Below are 24,095 nucleotides of genomic sequence, written 5' to 3'. Positions count from 1 at the left end.
AATTTTTGGTACTTCCTTCCTCCCTAACTTGCCTTCTTCCTTCTTTTCTTTTCCCTTATTTTTTTAAACTTTTCTTTTTTTTCTATAGCTCTTTCTTCCTCTTTCATTCTTTAACTGTTTCATTCCTTCAGTCTTTTCTATTTTCTTGCTTTACATAGATAGACATTATCACATATTTCTATCCCAAATTCTAATTGGCCCATAATAAGAATATATTAAATTTATCAAAATCAATGTTCTTTTATTTGATACTCTTATGTCACTGTTTTCTCTCCTAATAATTCAGGTTTAATTCTAGAAAAGTTTTATCAGATTGTTTTCTTTCATTAGGATAGCTATGGTGATTAGAGAGGAAAATGAGAAAGAACTCCCATGAACCTGTCTCATATTGTGTATGACCTATCTCACATTGTGATGGTGTGGGAATTTGTGTTACCTCATTAATTCTGAAGCTGGAGGAACTGTTATGACCTATTATTCCAAAGAGTATTCACTGGATTATTATTGAGGGAAAGTATGCCCTGAAGATATATGAATTCATTGTCTGTTCTAATCATGGAGAAAATTATTCACTTAGTCTACCAGGCAATTTTAACTGATTTCAAATGAGAAAGATGCTTGATTCCACAAATCTCCAAGGACTGTTTATCTACATGATATAATCAAGTGGACTAAATTATCACTTTCTAATCAATAAACTTTTCTGAAAACAAACCCACAACATTTACTTTTTCATTTCTTGTCTCCATCAGATCTAAGTCAGTTTGGAGGCAAGATTAGCGGAGCAGCCCCACAGGGCTCTAATTTTGCAGCAAATGCTGTTTTAAGGATAAGACATTTATACCTCCTCCAAGGGAATTGTTTATCTAGCTGCTGAATCAGAAATTCACTGTAATCATGCTTCTCCTGCAGCCATGTAACAGTGAGAACTCTCACAATGCACACGAACTATACAGCCAAGAGGAAACTCGAGCATAGCACTATTCTTAAACTTCCCTTTTGCTATATTTTAGTCAAAGCATTCTACTTAATTTTATTTATTGTCATATGATGTCAAATCAAAACATACTCATTATTTTGTAAAGAAAAGTCTAATTTTTAAATACATTAAGGTTTTTTAAAAAGCAGTTGTATTTATCTAGTATGCATTTAGTTAAAATTGGTAGAGGATGTGAGAGGAGCAAATATTATGTGATCTAACCAGAGTACTATGGTGGGGGGAAATGCTGATATGAAATTGTCTAGGCTTGAATATAAGGAATGATCATGGTTACTGTGAGGAAAAATTATTTCAAATCTAACTACTTTTCATCTTTGGCCTCTGGGTCTCCCTCATAAGTAGACAACACTATTCTGGATGTTGAGGGAGAACGGCTGCCCAGACCCTGACTGTGCCCACATGCTGCAGCCCCCTGTGTATGTGATGTTTCCTTTTCTGGGCAAATTCTCCAACCTTTTCTCTTATTATTCACTTCACCCCACCCTGGGAAATTTATTCTGGTCAATTGTTTCTTTTTTTTTTTTTTCAGTGAAGTATTTCTATCACCTAGAAAGGTATAGGAAATAATATCATTAACATCTGTTTACTGTTATACAACAATATGAAATCCTATTTTTTCTATATTTGCTACAGGTTTTTATTTTATATAAGAAAAAAATATATGTAGTTAAATTTGAAATTTGCTATGTAATCTTTCCTAATCACATTTCTCTCCCTCTCTTTCCAGAGGTACTCTTCTTTTTATTTATTTATTTATTTTATTTCTGGACATATTCCTATTTATGAATTCATAAACACTTTATAAAATTGTTTTATATCTTATACTTCATATAAATGGTATTGTTTATGTTCTTCAACTTAGTGTTTTGTTTTCTTTTTTCCCTTGGATGAAGGTATCTCATTTAATTTAACTTTATTTTTAAATTTATTTTTATTGATATTTGAGTTCTTGTTCAGTTATTTTAATTATCAATAGCATTCTGTGAATAGAACACAATATATCTATCCATTATTCTGTTAATGGACATTTCAGTTATTTCCATTTTTTTTTTGAGTACTGCACAAGCCAATGGAAACTTTTATTCATGTCTCTTTCTTCATGCACAGGTATGAGAGTATAAACATAGAAGTAGAATTACAAAGTCAAAGGTATGCCTATCTTCATATTTACTGAATTTGGCCAATTGCTTTTCAAGATGTAATATCATTCACATCCTCACCAAGAGTGTGTGACAATTCCTTTTTTCCACAATTTTGCCAGTGCTGGGTTTTACCAGATTAATTTATTTTTCCTAATCAAATGGCTGGAATTGTCACTTCAGAATTTTTCTTAAGCTTTTTATAAGGCTTAGCTTAGACAATACTCCCTTTAAGAAGTTCTCCCAAATAGCTAAAAACTAAATTCCTTACTCTTCCTAGGTGGATCAATTTAGCACTTTTCTAGTGCAATAATCAATAATCAATTATTGCACTAGAACGGCGTGTTTACACTTCTTTCTCTCAGTCTTCACTCTTAGTTTCTTGAGGAAAGACACTGTGTATTTTCTTTCATTCTATCACCAATGCCTTGGTAGATACTTAATGAAGTTAAGAAATTCATGAAGTAGAAATTTAAAAAAATAGGAAATTGGTTTATTGTGGACAATGGGTTTCTTTTGATATAAAATAATCACAATGCAAAGAGCTACAGGATGGTGGATTCAATAACAAAGTAATTCCCCATTGGCAAGTCTTTTTATCCAGCATATACATCCATGTATTCACCTATATCTAGCAATGGATAGAAATCCAGAAAGAAAACTGGTCTATATAAATGTGGCATTTTTTTCCAGTATGGGAAGCTATGGGACCTATTTATATATTTTGATAAAGTGAAATGGAAGTACATTGTAACATTACTATGTACTTCATTGCTTGCAAAGAGAAAGATATATTTATCTTTGCTCTTTTTATTCAAGTTCTTAACGTGTCCAGTGACTGTAATAACTATCATATATATACTGACAGGAAGATCTAGTAGTGAGTAGCAGACTTCAGCTGGCAGCACTTAAAGTGGGATTTAAGCAAGCTACATTCTATTTCCTAGTAGACCATAGGACATGAGTATTTTAGAAATCTTATTAGTTTGGTGCTAAAGTAATTGTAGTTTTGCTACTGACAATAATGGCTAAAGCTGCAATTACTTTTGTACCAACCTAATAACTAAAATTGTTTTGTTTGATCTTGTACATAAACATTTTTACTTTTACTACTGTAAATAGCTAGCCAATCACAAATGCTTCTTTAAAAACTGTGTAGAAACAAGTAGATTTTAAAAATCTAATAGAAATGAAGAAAACATGGTATCATAAATTGAACCAGCAATACCTTTTATTTTAAGGTGAAAGCAGATCTGTTTAATATGATATAAAGCATAATCTCTGAATTGAATCTTAACCTCAAAAGAATAATAATTGGGCCAGGCATGGTGGGTCACACCTGTAATCCTAGCACTTTGAGAGGCCTAAGTGGGAGGATCACTTGCAGCCAGGAGTTTGAGACCAGCCTGGCCAACATGGTAAAATCCTGTTCTCTTCTAAAAATACAAAAATTCTGGGTGTGTGTCGTGTGTCTGTAGTCCCAGCTTGAGAATCGCTTGAAACTGGGAGGTGGAGGTTGCAGTGAGCTGAGATTGTGCCACTGTACTCTAGCTTTGGTGACAGAGCAAGACTCTGTCTGAAAACAAAACAAAACAGAACCAAAAAGAAGAATTACACTCGTTTAGAAAGATGTCTTATTGTAAATTATAGTCATATGGCAAGAGCAACTTGAGTTAAGTGAAACTGATCATACCTGAAATTCTAACCATTATGCAGGATATATCATTTGGGATAAAGAGAAATGGCTTTGGAGACAAAACTCTCGGATGGAATTTCCCTGAGTCTTTTATCAATAATGTAAGTTTAGGCAAGTTCCCTTTCCCATGCCCCATGTATAAGATGAATATAGCCTGGAGGGTAGGGACCTAGGACTAGATGTTCTCTAGAGGTCCTTTTTCTCTTAGAAACTCATTTGAAAAGCAAAAGATATGTTACGAGACAAATGAAAATATCTTTCAAAAAATTTGTTTACTCTAAAATGTCAGATGAGGTTTTTAATCAGGGGACAACAGAATACCTGGCCCATGGATCCTCAGCAAATATGTCATTATGGAAAAAGCTGAATAGAAGACATGGACTAGGATTATGGAATGGTGACTGTTTTGCTCTTGCCAGTGTTGTTTTGTACATATGGAAAGTCTCTCTGGAAACAATTTCTAGTTAATTCATACTCTTACTGTGTTGGAAAAAAAATGTGCAGGAAATCAAAAGTGCAGAGAGGTATGTCTTTCCAAGAGAAAAAAACTGGTGGTGACCAAGAGTGGAAACCAGTCTTCTCAACCCCTGGGTCTTTTCTCTACAGGTTGCTCTGTATTTTTCACTAGTAATTTATAATACTTCTTATTGAGTAAGGCTTACTCTGGCAAAGACAGAAAGAGTTGATAGGGTAGTTGATCTGCTTTGATGTTGATATATGTAATGGTTTAAAAAAATCAGTTTTTACGAATCATATCAATATGAGTCATCAAATACACTATTTTTTTCTTTGTCATTTAAAAAGAGGCACTAGGCTACTGCTAGTCAGTATCATTTTTTAACATTTACCTGATTAATAATGACCTTTCTGGCACTCTGTTGTAAACTATACCACAAGCTGTATATTTCCATTCAATAAGAATCTGCCTAGGGATTCAAAGATTTATTACAATAGAATAGATTATTAAATGGAGATATCAGTAGGCTAGTGGTCTTGAGATTTCATGGGGAAAAAACCTATCTCACATAAATAATGTGCATGAATAGAAAACTAATCACAGAGGTATTCTATAGTAGACTAAATAAACTTTATAAATTATTTTCTCAATAATTTTCAAGAAAAAAAAAAACACTCCTGCCTGTGGGATGGCCTGCATCACAGCATGCTAGCAAACATCAACCTTCACTGCCAAGGAGGATTTAGCAGGGACAAGTCTTGTTCAAGTAGTGTATCGACAGTCAACCCATATGGATAGATGAAGTGCCAAATTAGTTTGGAAAGCAGAGTAATGTCCAAAAATTAAGTAAAAGATAATTTGTATTCTAGCCTTTGTGGCATCAAACTCTGAATTCATTTACTATTGCAATAATCAAATCATCAGCACTAGGAAAGTTCAGCTTAGTTCAAAGCATTGACTTGCATTTTTATGGAGACTAACTTTGGAGGAGATTTATGTGCATATCCAAGCAAACCTTTACCTGTGCAAGTTTGATTGGATTCGTCTTCATTGCCCCCACAGTCATTAGTTCCATCACAAAGCCATCTCTTAGGGATGCAGCGATTATTCTGGCATTTAAACTGATCATCAGGACAGCTATGATTGACTGGAAGGGAGGGAGAAGCAAGTTTAATTATTTAGAATTGGATGAAGTTGTGAATAATATTATTATTGTGTATTTTAGAATTATAGTTACAGAAAAGTTATGGTAATAATATTATATTACAATGCCATAGATTCTGTTATTCATTGTCTTGTATTTAATAGCAAATATTAATATTTGCTTTGTTAAAATGTAATGCTTTTATAGAAAACATCAAGGAGTTAAATCTTAAATAAAAGGAAATGTATTCTTTTTTTATGTCTCCATTAAAACCAACTCTATGGCCATGCATGGTGGTTCATGCCTGTAATCCCAGCATTTTGGGAGGCCAAGGTGGGTGGATCACCTGAGGTCAGGAGTTCAAGACCAGTCTGGCCAACCTGGTGAAACCCTATCTCTACTAAAAATACAAAAAATTAGTCAGGTGTGCTGGCACATGCCTGTAATCCCAGCTACTCAGGAGGCTTAGGCTGGAGAACTGCTTGAAGTCAGGAGGTGGAGGTTGCAGTGAGCTGAGATCGTGTCATTGTACTCCAGCCTGGACAAGAGGGAAACTCCATCTCAAAGATTTAACTAAATAAATAAAACCAATTGTATCACTAAGTTTGTTTTCTCATTCCTTATACTGGAGACTCAGCTTAAAACTTTTGACCAAGAACATTTAAAATCAACCTCAAATCCTAATGCTAAATATAACAATTATGTATCAAAAATAATTTAGTCATATATATATATATATAATATTTTATTTAAAAACAACATAACCATTCAAATATTTAACATATTAAATAAGCCTACTTTTTTTTTTTTTTTTTTTGAGACAGAGTCTTGCTCTGTCACCAGGCGCCAGGCTGGAGTGCAGTGGCGCGATCTCGGCTCACTGCAACCTCAGCCTCCCAAGTTCAAGCAATTCTCCTGCCTCAGCCTCCCAAGTAGCTGGGGATACAGGTGCATGCCACCATGCCGAGCTAATTTTTATGTTTTTAGTAGAGACGTGGTTTCACCATGTTGACCAGGATGGTCTCAATCTCTTGACCTCATGATCTGCCTGTGTCAGCCTCTGAAAGTCCTGGGATTAAAATAAGCCTACCTTTATTCCTTCCTGTCCAGTGTTTCTTGGGAATGAAAAGAAAAGCAGAGAAAAGAAAAACGTATCGCTTGTGACCTAGAGTTAATGTTAACTATGGGATTCTGTATTATTTTAATAACAAAAAACATCATCGTGAGTTTTCTTCCCTTGTACAAACAAACATGCAACCACAGAAAATACTGAGGCAACCAAAGCTCGTCTGGGAAGCTGTGTACAGCTAAGGATTAAACTTTCAATATCTAAGCACAACAGCGGGGGCATCTTAATGTTAACGTCCTATGATTCTTTTTTCTCCATTCCAGAGGATAAATTCCTAACTGAGTTGACATGCTCTTCAGTATGTATTTCAGGATTTCAGCACTGTTTTTAGGGTAATTTTCTTTATGCCCGGTAGTTGCAATTCCATATGATAGAAACAAACGTTTATATTCATTTTACTGAGAATTTAGAAAATTGTTATTTTATCATGTTTGTTGCATAGCAAATGTGTGCATTTCCAGTAAGTTTCTATAAAACACTTTTTCGTTAAAGTAGCTTTGTTGATAAGTGGTTTTATCACGTTTTAGAAAGTTTTTATTGATGTATAGCAAAAAAAAAAATAAATAAACAGGGAGAAAAGCTTTATATTCTCTGGTATTTGAGCATGATTTACATTTTCTACTCACTTCAGGGACTTCAGCAAGAATAGCTGCTGAGAGAAATAGAAGTCATCTGATATATTAGAGAGCCAACAATTTAAAGTACCAAGATTATACATTTGCACTTCAGTGAGGCTTAATCAAGGACTTTTGCAATCTTTACCAGTAAAATAATAAATAACGCCTTTTGGTTTGGAGTTGAAACACTGAAGGATAGAAAGTAGAATAACAAATTCAAGGTTGCAGATTATGAGTGTTTAATATTTAAAATAATCTTCTGAAATGAGCTGTGTGGTATTAGAATATTTACCATGAGATCTCAGAACTAAGATGTTGCTTAGAATCACTACAATGCTTAGAGAAGACATCAAAGTGCTGGAAGGTGGTTAGAGGTGTGTAACTGCTTATTGCCTCACTTATCGAGTCACCCACTCATTCATGTGCCAGGCACTGTGCTAGACCCAGAGACTACGTAACACTACAACAAAAGGTGTCTTCTCATGAAAATATTAACCTATTAGACGTACCAAATAAGTAAGCATGTAATTGCAAACTGATTTGGCAACTACTCTAATAAAAAATTGTATAGGAGATGAATGTTTAACTCCAAATGGCTGCGTTGAGAAAAAGATTCTTTGGTAGTCAGAAAAGATATTCCTAAGAAGGTAATGATAAGCTATGTTGAATTCCATAGACATAAAATAGTGCAGTATTGAAGAGGAAAAAAACAGGACATGTTTTGGAGATCTACCTACAGTTCAACTTGATAAGAATAAAAAGGGTAAGTGAATGCAAGATAGATTAAAGATTAGAAATATAAATACAAGACAGAGCAGGAAGTATTTTATATGTGAGTCAACAGATTTTAAAATTTATCCTCTGGCTATGCAGTCACTGAAATTATAAGAATAGATTTTATTCTATAAATATCTTTCTGAAAATAGTGTGAAAAGTGGGCTAAAGTGAAGGGAAGAATAGTGGCAGGAATAATAGAAAAACATTTTTTGAGTTAATCTGAGAAGCTAATTTAGCCAATAAAAATTGAGAGGAAGTAAATATAAAAAAATATTTATTTAGGAAGTAGAAGAAATAGGATTTATTTATTAAATTAAGTGTGAACTGAAGCCTGTAATCCCAGCACTTTGGGAGGCCGAGGCGAGTGGATCACGAGAGATCGAGACCATCCTGGTCAACATGGTGAAACCCCGTCTCCACTAAAAATACAAAAAATTAGCTGGGCATGGTGGCACGTGCCTGTAATCCCAGCTACTCAGGAGGCTGAGGCAGGAGAATTGCCTGAACCCAGGAGGCGGAGGTTGCGGTGAGCCGAGATTGCGCCATTGCACTCCAGCCTGGGTAACAAGAGTGAAACTCTGTCTCAAAAAAAAAAAAATTAAGTGTGAACTGTAAGTAAAAGAGGTTCTGCAGTATTAAAAAACAAACAAACAAACAAACAAAAAACAAAACTCATGACTTGGGTGATGGAATGAAAAGTGATGATACTAAGATAAAATTACTGACTAGAAATTTTAACACTATAATTAACAGTACAAATGCAATGCCCCCTCTACCCATAGAGGAGATGAGTTTTCTTGTTAATTTGCTAGAAAATACAAGTAACACTGATGAAAGCATTCACCTAAGGAACCAACACATGAATACTGAGACACAATATTTATACTCTGCTCAGGCATATAAAGTTGACTACAGAGGAAGCTGATATATAGGGAGCATTCATCACAACCACAGATAGGCTGGCCCAAAGGTAGTGAGTTATCTCAATTGACTGTTTACACTCAGTTACAAATCAAACTCCTTGTTCTATTATTTCCTCCCTTTTCGCTACTGCACTTGATTAGTCTTAAAAATAATTTAAAAAAATAACAGTTCTGATTGTGAGTCAAGGAGTGAGGCAATTAGTCACTAAATAATACTCATTTATGTAAATTAGTAGGACAAAAATACTCTTTACCCTCAGCTGAAATGTTCCTCTCACTCCAAAACTTTTGACTAATTATACCAATTTAGTATCTAAAATTTTATCTGTGGGTTTAGACTTTGCCAGACGGATATTAATGGGGTGAAAAATAAGCAGTACATAATGTCAAAGCCAGGCCTGAGTCTGGAAACCAAGAGAATATATAGTGCTGTATTTATGCATTTATTAATACATAAATTTAAAAATATTTTTAAAGTCCATATTTTTTAGATATTTGCCCTAAAGTATTAATGTTTGAATAAAATGGATGCCCAGACTAATTCTGTTCATTCTTAAAAAAGATCTTTAAAACTTTATTTACATATTCTTAATTTTTTTTAAAAAGGGAAATGAAGGACTATCAATTGACTCTCGTTAGTTCAAAACTAAAAGAGGTCATTTATTGAAAGAAAACAATTTTTAAAAAACAAGGCACTCAGGTCAAAATAAAAGATCAAAGATAGATTCATTCAACACATGACTTCTTTTCATATAAAATATTAAACTCCAGATTGTCTGTACAGCAAAAGAAACAATCATTAGAGTGAACCAGCAACCAACAGAATGGGAAAAATTTTGCAATTTACCCATTTGACAAAGAGCTAATATTCAGAATTTACAAAGAACTAAAATAGATTCTCAAGAAAAAACAAACAAACCCATTAAAAAGTGGGTGGAAGATGTGAACAGACACTTTCCAAAAGAAGACATCTATGAGGCCAACAACCATATTAAAAAATGCACATCATCACTCGTTATTAGAGAAATGCAATTCCAAACCAAATTGAGATACCCCCTCATGCCAGTTAGAATGGCGATCATTAAAAACTCTGGAGACAACAGATGGTGGAGAAGATGTGGAGAAATAAGAACACTTTTACACTGTTGGTGGGAGTGTAAATTAGTTCAACCATTGTGGAAGACAGTGTGGTGCTTCTTCAAGGAGCTAGAAATAGAAATTCTATTTGACCCAGCAATCCCATTATTGGGTATATATCCACAGGATTATAAATTGTTCTATTATTTGCACATGTATGTTCATTGTGGCACTGTTTATAATATCAAAGACCTGAAACCAACCCAAATGCCCATCGATGATAGACTGGGAAAGGAAAATGTGGCACATATACACTGTAAAATACTATGCAACCATAAAAAAAAAATGAGTTCATGTCCTCTGTAGTAACGTGGATGAAGCTCGAAACCATCATTCTGAGAAAACTAACACAAAAACAGAAAATCAAACACCGCATGTTCTCACTCATAAGTGGGTGTTGAACAATGAGAACACATGGATGCAGGGAAGGGAGCATCACACACTGGGATCTGTTGGGGGGACTAGGGGAGGGGCAGTGAAGGGTAGGGAGGTTGGGGAGGGATAACATGGGGAGAAATGTCAGATATAGGTGACGGGGACGGAGGCAGCATACCACATTGCCATGTATGTACCTATGCAACAATCCTGCATGATCTGTACATGTACCCCAAAAGCTAAAGTCAATTTAAAAAAAAAGGAAAAAAAAATATTTTCTATCTCTCAAAATCACTTGGCTAGTGACTGTAATCAAATATATTTTCAAAATATTATTTAATGTACTTCCCAAAATATTTTCCTAACACATATTTGAGAAATTTTCTTATGCCTACCAGCAACACAACACTATTCTTATCCCAGCAGATGATAAACAGCTAAATAGAAGCCAAAGTGGCGAAAATGAAACCTTGATTTCTGAGTGCCCATATGTGTTTCCTACCATGCCCTGAGCCAGTGAAGCTATATAGTAACATGTTCCAAACCCATGTCTGTTTCCTTGGATCTTCTTCAAGGCTCTGTTGCCAAGGAGCAGTGGAGTAGATAGTGACCTTCTGTACCAATAATTCTGTCTTGATGGAGTTTAAATTGATTTTCCAAATCTTTAAATTAAAATATTCGAAGAGGTTCCCTATAGCAACCTCTGCCAGTGTCATGGTGATGCTGATATCATGGAGTATAAAAGGAGAAAATTCCTAAAGCAACTAAAATGATAATATTAAGGATGCGAAAGGAAGAGAAAAACTGCTTTGAAACTATGCAAAGGAGGCAAACTAGGGTCTAATCTTTATGCAAAAGGAGAAATGAAAAATTAAGTTCAATTTGCATCAAAGATATTTTCAGATTTTCACAAACTGCCTTGATAATTCACACACTCAAAGACTCAGGTAAACACAGGCTTTAGGTGAATTGAAGGAGAACATACAGCAGTTTACTGAATCCTCATCACTTCCATCTAGGCAGTCATCATCTCCGTCGCATTTCCACCGAGCTTGGATACAGTGTCTGTTTTTGCAGCGAAATTCTCCAGCTTTACATATGTGAGGTAGTACCTCTCCAGGATTAACTAGAGTTAAAAAAAGAAAGAAAGAAAGGTATATGAACAACACTAGCTAGAGTCAGTCCATTCAAATATAAATCTTGTCAAGTTTTTTGTTTGTTTTAGATTCCACACATCAGTGGAATACCGTATTTGTACTCCTCTGGCTTATTTTACTGAACATAATGTCATCCAGGTTCATCCAAGTTGTTGCAATTGACAGGATTTCCTTTTTCTAAAGGTTGAGTAATATTCCATTATACACACACATGTTGATAGGTAAGGGTGTGTATGTGTACCACAGTTTCTAAGTTAAATACATAAAGAGTAGAGTGGTAGTGGAGAGGAAAAGAAGAGACATAGGTCAAAGAGCACAAAATGGCAGATATGTAGGATGAATATATCTACAAATCCAAGGAACAATATAAGACTATAGTTACAATATTGTGTTATAATATGCACTGGAAATTTACCGAGAGTAGATTGTAGGTACTCTTACCACATACACACAGTAGAGAGTGACTATGAGAGATAATAGATATATTAAATAGCTTGACTATAGTAAGCATTTCACTGTGTATATTAAAACATTATGTTGTTTACCTTAAATATATACAAAACAAATAATGTCCCCAAATTTTACATATTTTAAATTCAAAAATATGTGATACTTATAAAGTTTACTATAATCTAACACACAAATAAATTTTGCTATAATAACAAAATTTTGTCTCATTTAACTTAATGGAAAATATGAAACATTGTAATGAAAGCCATCTTTGAGAATAAAAAATTTAAAATTTTTCTGGCAACATGTATTCTACTGTGTGAAAGTCGATCATGTAAATTGGGTCATTCTTACCATGTACCACTAAAACACTACTGAGAAGTGAAGAGGAAAAAGCACTCAGGGCACATATTGTGATGCAAGAATGCAACTCTCTGCAAGCCTGGCTGCTGGAACTGCTTGTTGTAACTTGAAACCAGTTGTATTGAATAGCTCCTGAAACAACCTGCTGCAGCTATAAGACTAGTTTTACTCACTTCTGTCACTCACCAATCAGAGTGTGTGAGCTCCCCAAAACATTAATAGTGCCAATAAGCTTTCTTGCAAAACAACATGTAACATTTTCGCTTTTTAGAAATCTTCCAACCTTCTTTTTGTTTTGTTTTTTTTTGCCATACAAAAGATTATCTAGTCTGTGGGTATGTCCCAAATTGCAATTATTACTTCCCAAATAAAACATTTTAAGTAGAGAGATGTATCTTTATATTATATTTGACTTTTAACAACTAAGAACTTTGGAGATTTATTTTAAGCAACACTGACCAAAGTAACAACAAGATTAACAACAATAATACCCTACTGCTTTATATTTACACCGGGTTCGTAGTTTTGCTTTACAAGAGCCTTCATTCATAGACTTAATTGATCATTATGATAACCTATAAGGCATTTGTGGCAAAGAATTTTACTACCTCCATCTTATAAATAAGGACACTGAGAATTCATTAAAATAAAAAGGCAATGCAGTAGCACACAGCTTTGATGGCTACAATCACGTTGCTGGTATGCATGTAGGAGAAAAACTCAGGTCTACTTAAGGACTCTGGAAGTATCATGTTAATCAAAACTATCTCTTTATGTATTGGGATTCTATGCAGTGTTTTTTCTCCACATATTCTAGGTTCTCCAAACAAATGTTAGGAATTCAGTTAAGTGGAATTTATTCACAAATTTATTCTTACTATTCTTCTATATCTAAGTGGATTGAATAGTCTAGAAAGAGAAGAGAATATGTGGCAATGATTAAATTATTTGTGTTTCCTGGACTGTGAAAAGGTAGAGGGGGCCTTATCAAAGAGAACCAATGTAAACATGAATGTTATGTGGCTTGCTGTGGCATGAGTGATAAAATCCTTTGTGTCTGATCTAGGAACTGCCTGTCTTCCACCAGAATCCATGAGTCTCTAGCAGGCTAACCTGCTAGCTTGTAATCAAGGTAAAATCTCAGATTCTTCATTGTTCTTGACATAATAGTCAACTTTTGGTTTTTCTTTTTTATTCTAGGCTCTGATTTCCAAATTCTCCCAAGGCATAAAGCATAATTAATTATAATTCTAGCCCTGCTTAAGCCTTCCAGATGTAATCAGCAGTTATATCACAAAGGAACCACATTAACAATGCCAACTATCAGGATCATGATGATAGAAAACAGGTTACTTTCAAGCTAACAACATAGATTATAAAGAAAACATTTAATGTGCTATGTGGTAATCTAGATAAGATAGCAGCTTAGAAGTTCAAAATGCATGGTGGTTTCCCCAGCATTAACCTAACAAGGTGGCACTAGATGGCAATGTCATTTATCATTGAACCCCAGCTGATAGCTAAAGCAATCTGCTAACTTACCTAAGATTAGTACTCTTTGTATACCTTGCAAAAGTCTCTACCAACCATTTATTTTGTGACTAATTTTTAGAAATTATAATGTATCCACTTGAGAAGCTTCTTGAATGTAGAAAGGACAATTTCACATACAAAAAGGAATGATACCTGGAACAGAACTAGGTGTAGGGTTTATGCTCAAAATTATTTGTTGATTGATAACTGGAATTAACAGATATTGGCATTATTGTAGTGAGAGATTCTACTTGTGGGGGCTGTATAAAGCCCTCAGGAATACCACTTCCCTTCAACTGGCTAAGCAGCTAATTCTATTCTTTCATCACCCAAGGACATGGATAAACTTCAAAAATACAAAAAGATAAAAGACAAAGACAAAAAAATAAATAAAAGATAAAGACAAAAAGATATGTAGAGAGAAAGAAGAGAGAAAAAGTTTCACGTACATTTAAAGGAATGAATATATGAAGTTCTGTATAGATTATTTTGTTCCAATGCATAATGTGACTGAATCTATATAGCACTTGGGTGTTTAAGAACAGCAAAAAATTGCTTTTAGTATATTAGCAAGTGCTGGAATTGCACACTTTACTTCAGATTTGTGCTTTGAACTATGCATTTGAAAACGGATACAAAACCTGTAATTCTACTGCCAGAACCACTTCTAGCAAAAATACTACAGTACGATTTCACCAATGAGAAATTGACAAAGTAATAAATAATCCTATAATTTAACCAAGATGAAAAGTAAAATAACATGAATCATGGTATACTTGTCTTGGAACTATTAGTTCTTACACAGCCTGTGTACCTGCTATAAGAGCAATGAAATCAGAAGGCCTATGCATGAGTCTCTAAGGAACTACAAAATATGAATTTCTGATTTAATTTTTTTCTTTGGTAAAACTGGCTGGAGTTAATGTCCAGATCATAATGATGGGAAGGAGGAAATGCTGTTAATCAACTTTTTAAAAAAATTTAATTTCAATTATCTCAAACTGGGAAATCAGCTGTACTACTGGATTCAAGACATACTGCTGACCTTAGTTTAATAAACTGTGGTGTCCACAAACAAGTGCTGATGCTTCTGACTTTGCTTTTTCTCTTTTCAAATCCAGTGTGGCAACCTATTCTAAAATAATTTTCTCCCTCAATTAATGCTTTACTGTCAACTGCATCAGAATTATGATAACTGAGTCATAACAGCATTTGTTCCATGGCAAAATATAAAATAAAATAAAGTTTTCTTGTTTCTGCTTATGTAATATTGAGAAACATTTATTTGTTTAACCATTTTGTTTGTTTGTTTATTTCTTCATTTTGGGAATCCAGAATCTCTTATTCCTTCTTTATTTAAGCAGGAAGAGAGAAAAGAACCAAAAAGAAAACTTGAAGTTATGGTATGCTGGATCTCTTTATGTAAGCTTGCTTAACCTGGAAGATGACTGTGTGAAAAATGCTGCTATAGGTTTTGATTTTTCTCCTTTAGAACATAACAGAATGACCTTTCATTAGATAGAGTGGTCTTCTGAGCAGCCAACCTAAGTGGTACATAAGCTTCTGTGAGTTCCTATGCACAGAAGCCATAAATATTCATCTGGATGGGCTTCTAAACTTTTTACTGCCTTAAACTTTTTACTACACATTAGATTGCATATATCCTAGAACATAAGGCTTGTCACAGCCAAGCAGATAAATGGTTCACCATAGTGAAGCCCTGTTTCTGACAGAGGAATATATCTGGAGCTCCAGAAGGTGATAAAGGTCACAGAGTACCATTGACACATAATTGTGCAATGCTGTCCCTTGGATAATCAATGTTTTTGCAATGTTCAAGTTGCTCTCCTGGGAGTGAGGCACATTGAAAAATTCTGCCTTTTTGTTTTAGGATGCTAAAGAATTAAATAATTGCTGTTTCTTTACTTTAGACGCAATAATCTTGATGGAGTTTTTTGATGTTGTTGTTGTTAATAGTTACTCACTGTCTTTGGAATCTAATTTACTTTTTGGGACTGTTCATATTCTCATTTATTAATATTCTATGTTGTGATTTTTTTCCCCACAAACATGTCAAGAGAAATATAAGGTTTGCTTAGTAATTGATCACCTAGCTTTACACATCCTTCTCAGGGGTAGTAAGTTCCAAGTTACTATGTTGTACCCAACATCATTTCTAGTTGTGAGAGGATTTGACCATGACACACAAGATTCAAAAGACAAAGAGTCCAGCCTACTCTCATTCTTGATTCCTTCCATGCATGGCATTAGAACTCATCCTTAATCAATCATGTAGCATGTCAATATTTTTCTGCTGGGTACATGTTTTTTCTGGCATAGCCTTATGTTGCAAGTTTATTGAGAAGCATTCATGGATGTTTAGTACAGCTTGAACATTCGCCAATGGGCTTTTGTACATCTGATGTCAATTCAACAAGGATGACTGAAACCAGGAAGATGTCACAATGGTTGCAATTTTATTTTGCTTGTTCGACTCAGATTACAAAGTTAGTCCAGTTAATTCCAGTTTATGTGACTATAATCTAACTGAACTAAACAAGACATCCAGAAGAATGAGCACTAATGAGAGGTTACCCTCGTACTGATATTTCCTTTGCACTCCTGTGCTCTGCAACCATGAATTCCATTTGGAGTTGTCTGCAGTTTTTTTCATCTGCAAACTACGGTTAACATATCCTTGAAAAACCTTTACAATTAAATAAAAAGGAACTAAAATAATTTCTAAAAACATAGCTGGGTTCTTTCTCTGCATGAAGTGAGTTACTATATTATTTCCCTAAATATCTTCTAATACATTTGAAAGGAACCTGGGCAAGTTGCAGGCCATATTAGAAGGTATGGCAGAAGTTTTAACACCCAAATGCAAACTACAAATTCTCAAGTTCTCAACTTATTCTTGTTGATTTACATTGTTTAGTGCAATGAATATAGACAGAATCTTCTTCTTCCTTTTCCTTTTTTATTGCATTGGGGTTACTTCATCTATGAATTATAGATATTAGAAAGAGACCAATAGTCTCAGAAAAGAAATTCCTCTAACTTTCACCAGGTGTAAAATCACATGTGTACAACCATGACAACAGATTTTCTAACAGCGGTTTTGTAAACAGCATTGTATATAGTATTTCCTTACAAGCCAAAGTCATTTAATTTTTATGTACATGGGGACGTGCAGTGATAGCCTGGGTTATTTCAAAATAAATACATCTTATCTTTTTTTTTCCGTAGTTAAGCATCAATCTGAATCATTTCAAGTGCTACTGAAGGATGTGTTCAGCTAGAGTTTCTTTTAATATATTTGTATGTATGGCTTCCAAGAAACTACTGAACATGTTTTGTTGTTTTTAGTTTAGCAGTTATGGCAAGAAAGAAACTAAATAAGGTAGAGTAAGGATGAAAGGTCAGAGATACTAAAGTAAATAAATAAATAAATAAATAAAAAGAGGGACTGGTAGTCACTGCTGAGGAACAGTAATACTGAAAACTCATTTGTGGATTTGGAGAAGGTGACAGGGTCATTTAATTAATTAATTAATTAATTATTTATTTTTGAGATGGGGTCTTGCTCTGTCATCCAGGCTGGAGAGCAGTGGCACACACAATCACATCTCACTGCAGCCTCAGCTTCCTAGGCTCAAGTAAGCCCCACCTCATCCTCCTGGGTAGTTTGGTCTACAAGCCTGCACCACCATGCCTCGCTAATATTTTTTTTTTTCTTTCTTTCTTCAAGAGACAAAGTCTCACTATGTTGCCTAAGCCTGTCTTGAACTCCTGGACTCAAGCAATCTTCTAGCTTCAGTCTCTTAAAGTGTTGGGATTATAGGTGTGAGGCACCACACTTGGCCAGACAGGGCCATTTCTAATAGAGTACAGTACTCAAGCAAATATCTTCTTGTGTCCTCTCCCACCATGATATTTAAACACAGGTGAACCTTGTTAAAAGAAACATAAAGGACAAGCTTGATCAAAAGACAAGATGTAACTATGAGATGGAACAGTCAGTAAATTATAAAAGTGAGCAATTAAGACAATTTTTTTAGTCTTAGGGGCTTAAGTGGATGTGAGGAGAAGCATTTGCCATTGACTTGGTGATACTCAAAATATGGCATAGGAGTGCTTTAGATGTGTATATTACAAGTACAGGTAGAGGTGCCACAGGCTTCTCCTCAGGGATTAGAGCCTAGCGTAAGGGTCAGTGTATACCCCAATGAGCCTTGCTTTCTACATTCCACTTGCACTGCGGGCCAAAGGAGCAAGCTTTATACTCACAAAGGACTGATTTTTAACTCATCTTTCATTTTCTTTTGAGCCACAAGAATGTACATGGACATAGGAAATCAATACAAATCATAACAACTCATGTAAGTCATGATAAAAATCTTTGCAGGATTTTACTTCATATATATATATATATATATATATATTTTTTTTTTTTTTTTTTTTTTTTTTTTTTTTTGAGACGGAGTTTCGCTCTTGTTACCCAGGCTGGAGTGCAATGGCGCGATCTCGGCTCACCGCAACCTCCGCCTCCTAGGTTCAGGCAATTCTCCTGCCTCAGCCTCCTGAGTAGCTGGGATTACAGCACATGCCACCATGCCCAGCTAATTTTTTGTATTTTAGTAGAGACGGGGTTTCACCATGTTGACCAGGTTGGTCTCGATCTCTCGACCTCGTGATCCACCCGCCTCGGCCTCCCAAAGTGCTGGGATTACAGGCTTGAGCCACCGCGCCCGGCCCTTCCTATATATTTTTTAATGATAATTCTTTATGCTCTTACTTCTGCTTACTCCAGCTCACTTTTATATTGACGGTGATTTTCCTCTCATTTTGTCTTTCTCCCTGTAGTTTACAATACTGTTTTTCAAATTTATTTATCAATCTATCAATATCTTTCCTATATCTATATCAATACAGATGTATTAAAAGTAACCTATATAATTTTAATGGAGCATAAGAATGAAAGAAATAGAAAATATAATTTGAAGGCCAATGATCCACATAATTATGATCCACATAATTGAAATTAAAATACTAAGTAGAAAATTTTAACCTCAAAATACTATTCAAATATTGGTATCTGATGAATGTAAGTCCCCTCATGTAACCTCCTACAATGACAAAGAACAAAAATTAAAACTTACCAGATCTCAGAGAATTTGGTCTCTTGAACATTCTATTGGCACTACTGTAAGGGATTTTCACTTTTTGCAAGGCCAGTAGAATTATATTTAAAAATTTATTTATGAGTCCCTCTAAGTTATGCCATTGGAAATTGAATAAGCCTGTCCATCTTTAGGTAGGCAGAGATATCACTTGTTTCTGCAGCAGAGACTGTAGGTAAGGTCTGTACCTACCAAAATAAGAGCATTTATTGTGCTACCTCCCATCTTTAAGAGCAAGTTTATGGGTGAAACAAAGGCATGATGAGACCTGGTAGAAGTCCATGAAAGCTACTGTGCGTGTGTGTGTGCATGCACGTGCATGTGCACATACATATACACTTCATCTTTTAAAAATGTCAGTCACTCGATTGGGCCAACAGAAAATTCCATTTTATGCCAGGAAAACAATTTTAAAAGATTCCTTGGTAGAAACTGAAAAATTAAACCAGCAAATGTAGACATAAACCATATTTTTTCTCTCAATTACTAAGATAAGATTCAGCCTGGCAACCAACTTGGCAGACTTTAAGTTGTTCAAAGTCATACTTAATTCTTCCCTGTAGGCAAACTGCAGATCTTGATAGGTTTCTTTCTGTTATGATAAACAATAAAATGAGACTTAATCTACAGAATAAACAAACGGAAAAAATCACCTGGTGACTCAGAGGAAGTTTACCTCTGAGAACTGTCTTCCACAGAAATCAACTTATAGGCAATTTACAAAGTTCTATTACTAAAGAAAAACAAACCTTACCAGAAAGGTAAAATTCATATTTGTGATCTGAAATATGTAATTACAGAATACAACAGATGCAAACTTGTAGAATTTTGAAGGGAGATTTTGTTCAGCCATGAATTAATATTCAGAAGAAATGCTATTTACATAAAAAGGCACAGGAATCATATTGGGAACTCAACAATATATATAGTCATCCCTCAGTATCCATAGGTGTTGATTCCAGGCTCCCCTGTAAATACCAAAATCTGTGGATACTCAAGTGCTTTTTATAAAATAGTGCAATATTTCCTGCATATAACCTATACAAATCCTCTCATATACTTCAAATCATTTCTAGATTATTTATAGTACCTAACACAAGGCAAATACTTTGTAAATGGTTTCCATACTATATTGGTTAGAAGATAAAAAAAAAATAGTGTAAGTATTCAGTACAGAGGTCCCACTGTATTCCATGTAGTTTGCTTGAAGAAGTTATTTCAAGATATATTTTCCACATTAGCAGAAATGAATAAATAAACAATGGAGTTCTGAAAGTTTAAGCACTAAGCAACACAGGGAGTGAAATACTGATCTATGCCTAAAATATTGTAAAATTGATTAATTAACTAAATATAAATGTCAAAAATATTTTTATTAAAAAAACTTATTTTTGGTAATTCAAAATCATATTCTTGGTAAAATATGCTAGTTTTATAATAAGTGAAATTGAGAAATGAAAAAAGTAGGAGAAAGGAAACCAAAGTTCTCATGTCAAGTAGCTAGAATTCAAAATAATAATAAAATAATTTAAAACTGAGGGTGTTACTACAAATACCTAAAGAAGATGTAACACCTATCAGACATAAACTATATGGTAAAATACATAAAAAGGCATAAACTGTAACAGAAGCAGACAATTACCTATAACAATGCATCATAAATAATCACAAACATCAACTATAAAAAGAAAATAGATGGTTTGAAAGGCAGTCAATAATTATGTTTACAAAGATATTTGGGTACAATAGATGCTTATGCTCATATTAAGTAAAAATGACAGAATTTGGGGTCTAAATTCCAAATGTTGTTCTTACTATGTAAACTTGGAAAGTAATTAGTCTAAAAGTTTAAATTTGAATTCTAAAGCGAGATAGTGATATAATTTAGCTGTGCCCCCACCCAAATCTCCTCTTGAATTGTAACTCCCACAATTCCATGTGTCTTGGGAGAAAACCTATGGGAGGTGATTGAATTATGGGGGCAGTTCTTTCTCATGCTGTTCTCATGATGTTGAATAAGACTCATGAGATCTGATGGTTTTAAAACGGGTAGGCTCCCTGTACAAGCTCTCTTCTGTTGCCTGCCACCATCCATGTAAGATGTGACTTGCTCCTCCTTGCCTTTCATCACAATTGTGAAGCCTCTCCAGCCATGTGGAACTGTGAGTCCATTAAATCTCTTTCTTTTGTAAATTGCCCAGTCTTGTGTACATCTGTATCAGCAGCATAAAAATGGACTAATGCAGATAGCAATACTATCATCCTTACATCGTTTTTGTAAAGACTAATAAGAATCACAAACTGTGCTACGGAGTGTCACATCCATACCACTGTAAGCATTCACTAAATCTTCCCTACGATTATTATCACTAGCAGTAAAAATAACTTGAAACTCCATTAAGATTTCTTAGTGGTTTATTTCTAAATAGTGGCATTAAAAGTGGATTTTTATTTTTTAAGATATTTTCTTAAATGTCTTAAATCTTAAATATGCTTTAAAAATATATCTTTTCTTCATCAGAAGAGAGAAGATGTCATGGATATACTGAAGTTCCTTTTATTACATTTATCCCTCCTCTCTCACAAGAGACAATAATTATAAATGATAAAATAAATACATGAAATGTTTATTTAGCAATTTGTGATGATTAATTTTATATGCCAACTTGACTGGGACATGGGGCACCCAGTTGTTTGGTCACACATTATCCTAGGTCTGTCTGTTAGGGTGCTTTGGATGATATTAACATTTGAATTAGTAAAGTGAGTGAAGTAGACTGTCCTCAATAGTGTGGGTGGGCTTGCTTCAATCAGCTGGCCAGCGTTTAACGAAAAGGCTGACCCTCTCACTGGCAAAATAAACTTCACCTGCCTGACTATCTGAACTGGGACATAGATTTCTTCCTGTCTTTGGACATAAACTAAAACATCAGCACTTCCTGGGTCTCAAGCCTGCTGACATTTGGGCTAGATACACACCATGGATTCTCATGGATTTATAGCTTTCCATGTGCAGATCTTAATACTCATCAGTTTTTATAATTACACAAGCAATTCCTTATAATAAATCTTCTCCTCTCTACATATTTTATACATCCTATTTGTCCTGTTTTTCTGAAGAACTCTATCACACAATTCAAGATTAAGTCATTCTAAAAATGTTATATAGTACTCAATACAAACATAGCCTTGTTGCTGTTAGTTTGCTTCAGGGACACCACATGGTGTAGAAAGAACAAATTTCAAAAGTCGTATAAAAATAATAAGATGCAATACATTAAGAAATGTCAGCAAAAGTTAATAAAATTGCCTTAATCTAGATCAGTCAATCCAGTTAATTCAGTATTTGCATAGTCTGTAAATTCATTTTTGCCTCCGTCCTTGTTCTTTACCAGCAAATATAGATAACTGAGTCAGTAAGCCATCTAAAGTTATTGGAGGCCTATGTTGTGCATCGACATACCATCTATCCAATTGACAACAATGCACTTTTAATTGCGACTTCTTATAATGTAGTTCTTGTATGCTTCTGTGGCATATACTTACTCAATTTTTTTAACTAAACTATGCATATCAGTGAAATCCACAAAACACCATCATTGTCAATATTCATCTATATATTAGAAAGTAATCAGTTAATAATTTATAGACCAAAAAATTAAGTAATTATCTAAATTTCTCTAAGTCCCATTTTAATTCCTCTGGTTTCTTCTGCTTCTAGTCTTCAGAAGGAGCCCAATAAACAATGAGTGTAACATGAAAAGAACTTACATGAGCAGGTTGTCCCATTTTCATCCAAAAGTTGATTATCAGCACAAGCACACACCCGGCCTCCTGGGATAGCCAAGCAAAGTGTACTACAGCCCCCATTATTTACTCGGCACATATTGTCACCTGCAAGAGGAAGAAAGCGATTGTGTCAGAGAACTCTGATTCACGTTCTTTCTAGGAGATGAACATAGATGTACACATATATAGACTATGTATATTATATATTTCATTATATAGTCAGGATTTCTGCCAAATCATAACAAAATTCAAAATTGTTTGAAAATATGTGATGCATTGGTAGATAAGGAGAATTTTCTCCTTAATTGGAGGAGATAGAGATCTGAGTGAAGGTAGGTACCAGGTGAGGAAAGAGAAAGATAGCAGAATGGTATCTGTCTCGGATAGTTTTCCAGATTAGGCCTATTGCATTCAAGTCTGAATTCTTTGGAAAGTAGACTGGTGGCTCTCAGAATGTGGCTTTGGATCCCCAGTGAACAGAAAGCAAATGAGTGCTGGGAACAAAGGTGGGAGGTCTTTTCTCTTGTGCAGTGTATGATGGAAAGTCAGCATATTGAGAACTCCAGGAATCACAGGACATCTGTGAAGACTCAAAACTGAGCAGCTTTGCTGGTATAAAACAAATGTGCAGTTCATAAGGGTGAAAGTGTTCTCCTGGTGGATCTAAAGAGCAGAGTTGCTAATGAGGTATACAACAGACATCAATTAAGCAGGCATGAGAGGAAATTCATTAAGGTGTTATTCATGAACGTATGTGAGGCACCCTTGCAGACTCTCAGATAAAATTGAGTAATTTTTTTTAAATAGACAAGTAACAATTGCTCATAGTCATAGTGATGTTTCAGTAAATGTAATGTATAGTGATCAGATCAGGGTAATTGTCATGTCCATAATCTCAAACATTTATTATTTCTTTGTGTTGGGAACATTCAACATCTGCCTTCCAGATATTTGAAACTATATAATATATCATCATTAACTATCATTACCCCACATTGGTATAGAACATTGGAACCTATTCCTCCTATCTAGCTGTAATCCTGTAAAGATGTTGGTAAGAATAAATACAATTTAGGTTGCCATTTAGCCTTACAAGTTGGAAAGGCAAGGAAGAAAGTATATTTACACTTGTGTGTCACTTAACAATGGGCATACATATTAAGAAATGTGTAATCACACCATTGTGCAAACATCATAGGGCATCCTTACATAAACCGAGATAGTAG

The 24,095-nt window shown here is 34.6% G+C and overlaps 1 protein-coding gene across 4 annotated transcripts in view; it reads right to left on the bottom strand.

Moving 5' to 3' along the window:
• Window positions 1-24,095, bottom strand: part of LRP1B (LDL receptor related protein 1B) — a 1,941,900-nt gene that overhangs the window by 755,705 nt on the left and 1,162,100 nt on the right. For all 4 annotated transcript variants that reach the window (XR_013518953.1, XM_078327882.1, XM_078327883.1 and 1 more), the window contains exons 15-17: window positions 22,852-22,974; window positions 11,380-11,520; window positions 5,314-5,439 (exon numbers count right to left, since the gene is read on the bottom strand). Coding sequence is in view for 3 of the 4 variants with exons in the window: in XM_078327882.1 (XP_078184008.1) it covers window positions 5,314-5,439; window positions 11,380-11,520; window positions 22,852-22,974 (390 nt within the window). In the remaining variant the exon portion in view is untranslated. The remainder of the gene's footprint in view (window positions 1-5,313; window positions 5,440-11,379; window positions 11,521-22,851; window positions 22,975-24,095) is intronic.

This window comes from Callithrix jacchus, chromosome 6 (assembly GCF_049354715.1).
Source record: "Callithrix jacchus isolate 240 chromosome 6, calJac240_pri, whole genome shotgun sequence".
In the NCBI taxonomy this organism is placed as follows: domain Eukaryota; kingdom Metazoa; phylum Chordata; class Mammalia; order Primates; family Cebidae; genus Callithrix; species Callithrix jacchus.
Note: the sequence above shows the minus strand (reverse complement) of the source record. Positions and strands in the feature narration are given on the sequence as shown.